The sequence below is a fragment of the Vicia villosa genome, unplaced genomic scaffold, assembly GCF_029867415.1.
Source record: "Vicia villosa cultivar HV-30 ecotype Madison, WI unplaced genomic scaffold, Vvil1.0 ctg.001914F_1_1, whole genome shotgun sequence".
In the NCBI taxonomy this organism is placed as follows: Eukaryota; Viridiplantae; Streptophyta; class Magnoliopsida; order Fabales; family Fabaceae; genus Vicia; species Vicia villosa.
Genome location: NW_026705774.1, coordinates 224,981 through 232,831, shown reverse-complemented (window position 1 = coordinate 232,831; position 7,851 = coordinate 224,981). Strand labels below are relative to the sequence as shown.

The window sequence follows — 7,851 nt, the reverse complement described above, 5'->3', positions numbered from 1 at the left end:
TGGTCCTTAATATAGTTCCTAAATATATGAAAAAAGTTTATATTTTAAATTTATTAAAGAATTAATGCATCTGAATTGAATTAAATATGATCTACCTACATTGATTCTCAAATGAATCTAAAAATCAAAAACCAATACAATTAAATGATTATGATGCAGTGATAATATAATTTTTTTTACACCGACTATATTGCAATTAAACCTTTTATTTTTTACTTGTACAAATTTTTTTAAAATATTTGAATGAATTTAAATTATAAGATAAATTATTTAATGGTTTTTAATTCATTTTTTAACTAATAGTTCAAAAAATATTTTAAATAAAATTATTAATTTATTTTAAAATATTATGCATTGACATTGCATAACAATCATTTATTTTTTATTTGTACATTTTTTTTAAGAGTAATGCTAACGAGTGTTCAAAAAATACTGGTTAAGAATTTAAAAAAGTATCTTTTGTTATTAATATTTGTATCTATTGTATTAAAAATAGAAATAATTGACTTCTTTTAAATAACAAAATACATGTTTTATTAGAAATATTTGTATTTAATAAATTAAAAATAAAAATGATTAATTTATTTAGAGCATATTTTGTTTATTTAGAGCATATTTTTTAATTATTTAAATTTAAATTAATTTACAATTTAATTTGTTCTAGATTGGGGATTATTAAATATTCCTTCGAATTGCAATGACAACAACGTAAGATGGAGTGATCCACACAATTCAAATCCAATCAGGTCCAACAACACCAACTTACCGCACCGCACTACACCACCAACCCCTTTTTCTCTTTTCTTTTCATTCCTTTTTTCCTGGCCTCTCTCTTTCTCTGTTTCTTCATTCGTTATTCCTCCTCGTCTTCATTTTTCAGCATTGATCTCTACAACCCCTCATCATTTTCATACGTGATTCACGCTTTCAAAACCTGGGTCTTCCTCAAAATTTCATCTTTTGGGGTGCATGTCACCCTGCTGAGATTTGATTCTGCTTTTCTCTGTTTTTTTGTTTAATTGTTTTCCTTGGGATTTCCGTTATTTCAATGGGCTGTTTAGATGATGGGCGTTTCATTGTTGAGCTTGAAAATGGAATGAACCACGGTTGTTCTGAAGTGGGAAAAGATGCCTCTGCCATTGAAGATGCTGTTAAGGTTTTGTTGCTGGGTCTAGGAGAAGATATTAACAGAGAAGGTATTAGAAAGACACCACTTCGTGTTGCTAAGGCCCTCCGTGAAGGAACAAGAGGTAACAAAAAATGTTTTTTTTTTCTTACTCTTGAAGATATATATGTTGTTGAATCATAGTTATTAACTTAGTGTTAAGTTTATGTTTGATTATGCTGTGGTGAAAATTTGGATCTAATGTTATTTTGATGTTAATTAGCTGGATATGTTGCTGGATCTTTTTCTATCTTTGTTCCTATGAAGAAGTTTGAGAAAAAGCTGATTATAGTTAAGGATTTATTTGTATTTTATGTACAGGCTTTCTGAATTCCCTAGTACTTTTTGTGTACATGTTTGTCCTTTTCTTCTGAGTGGACAAAATTGAAGTGGGGGGATATTGGTAATGAATAATTGGTATTAACTCATCTTGTCAACTTCCATATCAATGTTTTCTTATGGAAAAATGGAAAACTATAGTGAATTTAACATTTCTTCACTTCTTATTGTCTGTTCTTATAGTCAATAATTATAGGTTTGTTTAGATCTTGTTTAGGAAAAGAAAATTTAGTTGCTTGCTTAACCAAAAAGGGTAAATCTTTATACCCTTCTCTTCAATTCAACCATTACATCTCAAAACTGGAACTTAAAGTTTATGGGGGTGATTTCAGTTTTTCAGAAGGGGAAAAGGATAGCGGGCCATAGACCGCTCCGCTATCCCGCTATTTACCATATTGCGGCAAAGGATAGCGGGCCAAAAATCGCTCTGGGCCAGGAACAGCTCTGCTATCTCGCTATTTACCCTATAGCGACCGCTAGTGTTCTGTACTGCTAAGGCTCTTCCCATAGCCGCCTCCGCTTGCTCCCCAATAACGCCGCTATTGACTACATTGATATCTATAAGTGAGAATGCTAAGTATTTAGGTTACAAAGTGTAGAGAGAGAACTCTGAGAATTCTGGATTATCAGGTTCTTAGAGTTGAGTTATGGGAAAAGGGTTTTCTTTAGCTTGAAACTTTTTCTTAACATTATCATAGAGATAATATTTTACTTCGTACCTGACTCATGACATTCCCAAAGTACTGTTCTAAGCTTCTGTTTATCTTCTTCTAGGTTACAGGCAAAAGGTAAAGGACATTGTTGAAGGTGCTTTATTCCCCGAAGCTGGTCTTGACAACAGAGTTGGTCATGCTGGTGGAGCAGGCGGACTTGTGATTGTCCGAGATCTCGACTTGTTTTCCTATTGCGAGTCATGCATGCTTCCATTCCAGGTTAAATGTCACGTAGGTTATGTTCCTTCTGGCGAAAGAGTTGTCGGTTTAAGCAAGCTATCTCGTGTGGCTGATGTATTTGCTAAACGACTCCAAGATCCTCAGCGTCTCGCAAATGAAGTGTGCTCTGCTTTGCATCATGGAATAAAGCCAGCTGGTGTTGCCGTCATACTTCAATGTACACATATCCACTTTCCAGACATAGAATCAATCTTTCTCGACTCAAACCACCAAGGATTGGTTAAGATACTCGTTTCCGCCGGTTCTGGAGTTTTCGAAAATAAAAATGCAGACGAATGGGCTGATTTCTTTAATCTTCTTAAATTTAGAGGTATCAGTATGGAAAAAATTCATGTTAGAGGATCATTGGACTCCTCTTGGTGTCCTTCTCAATCCACCAAAGTTTCCTCCGAAATCGGACCGGTCAACCCTGCAATGGTCACTGCAGTAGCTTCAATTATTAAATCTTTGGGAGAAGATCCACTGAGAAAGGAGCTTAGAGGAACCCCAACTAGATTTGTGAAGTGGTTAATGAATTTTCAGAACAGCAACTTCGACATGAAGTTGAACGGTTTTCTCAATGGTAGGATAGATTCTTTAACCACGAATGAGATGGTTGACATGGAAAACAAGAAAATATGTTCTGAGCTGAACTTATCATTTTGGTCACAATGCGAGCATCATTTACTTCCATTTCACGGTGTTGTTCACATAGGTTACCTCCTATCGGATGGATTCAGTCCAATCGGAAAACCTCTTTTACAATCCATAGTACATTTTTACGGTTTCAAACTTCAAGTTCAGGAGAGGCTTACCAGACAGATAGCTGAAACGATTTCGCCGCTGATTGGTGGAGATGTGATAGTTGTCGTAGAGGCAAGCCACACATGTATGATTTCTAGGGGTATTGAAAAATTTGGAAGTAGTACCGCCACTATTGCTGTTTTAGGACGATTCTCGACCGACCTTAAGACAAGGGCTTCCTTCTTGCAGGGTATTCCAAGTTCTAGTTAGTTATTTTTCAGAGCAACAATTCTTGTTTGAATGCGCTTGAAGTTTGAATGCGCTTGAAATAATTTAGCACTAGCTCCAATTATTTCGGATTTAGAAGTTGCTCAAATTTTGTTTCAGTTTTACATAGAAATAGCAAGAAATTGTCTTTTACATGCTTGAAGAAAAATTGATGGAATTCCTCTGGAATCCCTATTTTCATACTGGCCAACTTTGGTCATAATTTGTTGTTGTTTAAGTTTGCTCTGATAGTTTCTTGATGTTGAAGTTAGAATGATTGTTATCAATTTTGATTATTTTATATGAAGGTTCTCGACATTTTATTTTTCAATTTGCATGCTAATGCTTCAGTTCAAGGGTATATTTCTAGTGATTGAATGGTATTGAGTCATTTGAAATCAATATTTACTTGGCAAGAAAAATCATATGGATTTCACTAAAGAGAGTGTCTTTAAGTAAAGAGAAATGCTATTTAGACATTTGAAATCTAATTTCAAAATCAATGTATGGTTACTACCAATGAAGTACGGACACAAGGAAATACGACACTCACACTAATTCGTTGACATCGTTAATAATTTGAAAATATGAGTAAATTAAACGTAATCACACGTGTCAGATGTTTGTCGCACACGTATTTTCAGAGGTGTCGGTAAGTGTCAAATGTTCGTCAAACATATTTTCAGAGGTTTTGGTGCTATAGAGGTTAGTTACAATCTAAAATATGTAATTGATTATATTCCATGTGATTAATTATGTCTGCACTAACTATAGAGGTTGTTGACAGATATTGAACTGATTACACGATAAGCTACTAAACCACTACATTACAAACAATCCACACTTGGACTATACCAGATCACACATGCTTAGTGTTTCCAATTCAATGATAGCCAAATACTCCATAACAAAGTTTTATTTACAATACAAGCCATATCAGTAATATTCATAGTTACCATATGTGCCGAATTTTATGCCACTCTATCTTGGGTTCCTTATCAGAAACTTTCTGTTTTGGACGCTTAATCTTGGGTTTCTTTTTAGGAACTTTCAGATTTGGATCCATCTCATGAACTTCGCTACTACAAGCTTGCGGTTGAGGTCCTTGCTGTTGAGGGGCATGGCACTGGTGCATGAACTTATTTTGTGCCGAGCCAACAGCAATTTCTATTCCTAGTATTAGCAAAATCATGAATAGAAATGCAAATATTTTTAAAACCTGCAAGCACCAACAGTATGAAAATTCAATGAGGTTTTGTTAAAATGTGCCTTTAGTCATTGTTTGTTATCAACTTTCGAGCGATTTCACTCAGTCATACCTTATTCATAACATTGGGTTTTTGAGGAAAATTTCTATCAGCGTGCTCAAGAGTATGTCTTAACATTCCAACTATGGCAGTTTCAGTCTCCGGGCCATCACAGTCTGCAGGATAATCAAGAAATTGTTAAATTTATATTAATTCACCGAAATCAAAGATTATTCAATGAAATGGATGGTAACAAAAGTTGAAAGGCTACCTGGGATGTCAAAAATTTGTGTTGTTGGTGGAATTCCCAATAGACCCCCCAAATATACTCGAACACGAGCACGGTCAGAGAGAGATAGGAGATCCCCGTGAGTAAAAACAAGCACAGGTTTGTCATCTGTAGGCAATAGAAATAAACTATCAGATTGACTACTGTCCTCAAGGGTCTATATGCAAAGAGGAAAGATTAATCAAAGAGAGGGAGTGGAGTCAGTTAGTGATGTGGCCTTGATTCTATCGAATTTATCCGAGGAAAGCGCATAAGATAGTCTGGAAAATACCTTTAAATGACAGGAATGGGCAATTGAAACTAGAAACTACCATTTTAATATACGGTGTCTCCCAACCACCACCACCAGTCTTCATCGTATTCAGAATCGAAAGACCATCGAGGACATATATTACATAATTAACTTTTCTACTCTTATCGGAAACGGAACCTTTTTTGTCTCCTTTAAACCACTTCAAACTTTCACTCAGTCTCGGATCATCTGTAGTCCTGATAGAGAATTTGTAAAACATGATGTAAATATTATCATTTTGTATAATATTGTGAATGTTAAGCACTTAAATATTCAAACCTGAGAACAAACTCTCCATGACGAACACCTTTTGTCATCCAATTCTTCAGCATTTGGTTGTTCTCATGAGAATTATCTGACAAACTACGTGTATCATACAGACAGATAGAGTTTGAGTTTCTTGGAATCATATACTCATGGAGGAAGCATGTTCCATTCCCTAGTGAGTTATCTGGCATCAAAAGATAAATGCAATGAAAATTTCTTAGGTCAATAAAAAGTTATTGAGTCTGATCATGTAAAAAAGACATGTTGATGGAATGAATACATGATACTTGTGCTCTTGCGGGTGCGAACATGTCGTCGTCGAACACCTTGGAGATTCTATTTATGAGACTACTTTTCCCAGATTGACTTGGACCAACTAATATGAGGCATGTTGTCTCTGGTACATCATAATCACACACCTTTAAGCCCCTAGCCTTCCAAATCCATGTTCCAGGCCTATATCTGTGACAATCAAACCACATTCGCGATAAAATTCATTATGATCTGCAACTCCACATATGCTCTCACAGAAAAATTTGAAATTTGTTTTCATAATTAACATGAACTACACATCACAATTTCATTTACAGACTAGAAAGATTACAAGTTTTCATCCAGTAAAGCATGCAAGTGTAGAAGCAGAGTAGTCAATAGCGGCCAATACCTGTGCTATCCTGCTATAGTAGAGTGGAGTTAAAGGCGGCTGTTACAGGGAAGAGCCTTAGCGGTGCAGAACACTATAGTAGCAGGTACAAGGGGCGGAGTAGTTCCCGGCCCAAAGCAGTTTCTTCCCCACTATCCCTTTCCCCTCTGAAAAACCGAAATTATACCTTAAATTTAAAATGTTTTAAGGTTGATTTTGAGTTTTTCAATCAAATTTAAGTTGAGTTAAGACTCAACCCTAACATTCCTTCACCGACGTTTCTGCCCTTCAAATTTGAGTTGAGACTCAACCCTAACCTTCCCTCACCTCTCTCCGCACTTCGTTCTTCCCTCTGCACTTCATATGTTTATAATTAATATTCAAATAATTTATCCAAAAAATAAAATCAAATGGTGGTCATCTCGTTATAAGCTTTCCCGCTATCCCATTTTTGGGATCGACTGCTCCGCCCGCTATTCGGGATTAACTACTTTGTGCAGAAGAATGTGGCATAAACCTTATTATTATGGAACAAAGCGAAAAAATTAAGCATCAAAAGTAAAAATACCATGCTTTTTAGTAGAATCCTACATTCATTTTTCCAATGAGTTTCGAAACAAGAAAACAACAAAAACAAGTTGAAACCTTTTGCTTAATGTTAAAAAACATATATGGCTAAACAGATAAAAACAAACAAAATTTGAGTTCAAGTAGCACCTCAATATTTTCTTCTTCCCCTTTTTCAAACTCTCATTATCAATCTTCAATTCATTGAAACTTTGCAATATTTCCTGATCAATACCAGTTCCCTTCTTCCTCTCACTGACTACAGAATCAGCACAAGAAGAAGTCTTTGCATTTTCCACACTAACTTGTCGAAAATCCAATCCATTATTCTCATTCCCTCTATTGTCTTCATCCTCCAAGCCTAGAATATCATCCCTGAAAAACATTAGAAATCACAAAATCAGAATTGAAACAATAGGAACAAATAAATAGCCTATGATGATGATCATCATTCATGAATTGTGACAGTACCTGGGAAAGGGAAAATCTTCATGTATACCTGATGGATCATTAGGTCAAATACTTGATGGAGGAATTCAAAGAGAAAAAAATGAAAAAGAAAGGAGTGTTATTATTGGAAGAGAATGAAAAGGAATAGTACCATTAAAAGAAAGAATGGAACCACCACCCATGATACTGATGCGTTGTGTATTCAGTTTGAGCAATTCAGTGGATTTTGGAGTGAAGTCGAGAAAACTTTCAAGCTAAGTAAGAAAGAAGAAATTAATCATGGAGGAATATATCTATTTTCGTTGCTATTGTAGACAAGAATAAATAAATTTTAATTACTGAACAGCTACGTCACAAAATCAAACCATCATTTTTTACTCCACCCGTTTAAAAATTAAGGTCAGTTTTTTTTTTTTTTTTTTTTTAAAGGCCAAAATATATTAAACAAAAGAAAATAGTACAAAGAGGAGGGGGACCAAACCAAAACCCTCAAGAAGAACAAAGCGAGAGAAAAACAAAACAAAAGATAGACAACAAAAACACACGAGATAACTCATATCAAAGAAACTAATGAGACGTACGGTTGGAGGAACTTACCTTGAAACCTTTGCACGCCTCAGGCGGTTTCTTCTTGTGCTTCCTATTTCTT

General features: G+C 35.1%; 2 protein-coding genes across 2 annotated transcripts; one reads left to right on the top strand and one right to left on the bottom strand.

Moving 5' to 3' along the window:
- Positions 1–706: 706 nt before the first annotated feature.
- Positions 707–3,778, top strand: LOC131637096 (GTP cyclohydrolase 1-like). Its single transcript, XM_058907678.1, has 2 exons — positions 707–1,250; positions 2,279–3,778. Exons 1-2 carry the CDS (start codon positions 1,049–1,051, stop codon positions 3,448–3,450), a joined length of 1,374 nt encoding a protein of 457 aa, XP_058763661.1. The 5' UTR covers positions 707–1,048; the 3' UTR covers positions 3,451–3,778.
- Positions 3,779–3,855: 77 nt separating this feature from the next.
- Positions 3,856–7,496, bottom strand: LOC131637097 (uncharacterized). Its single transcript, XM_058907679.1, has 9 exons — positions 7,354–7,496; positions 7,224–7,251; positions 6,903–7,127; positions 5,823–6,004; positions 5,555–5,726; positions 5,255–5,472; positions 4,966–5,091; positions 4,767–4,870; positions 3,856–4,666 (listed from the first exon to the last, which is right to left on the bottom strand). Exons 1-9 carry the CDS (start codon positions 7,382–7,384, stop codon positions 4,400–4,402), a joined length of 1,353 nt encoding a protein of 450 aa, XP_058763662.1. The 5' UTR covers positions 7,385–7,496; the 3' UTR covers positions 3,856–4,399.
- Between the last annotated feature and the right edge of the window lie 355 nt (positions 7,497–7,851).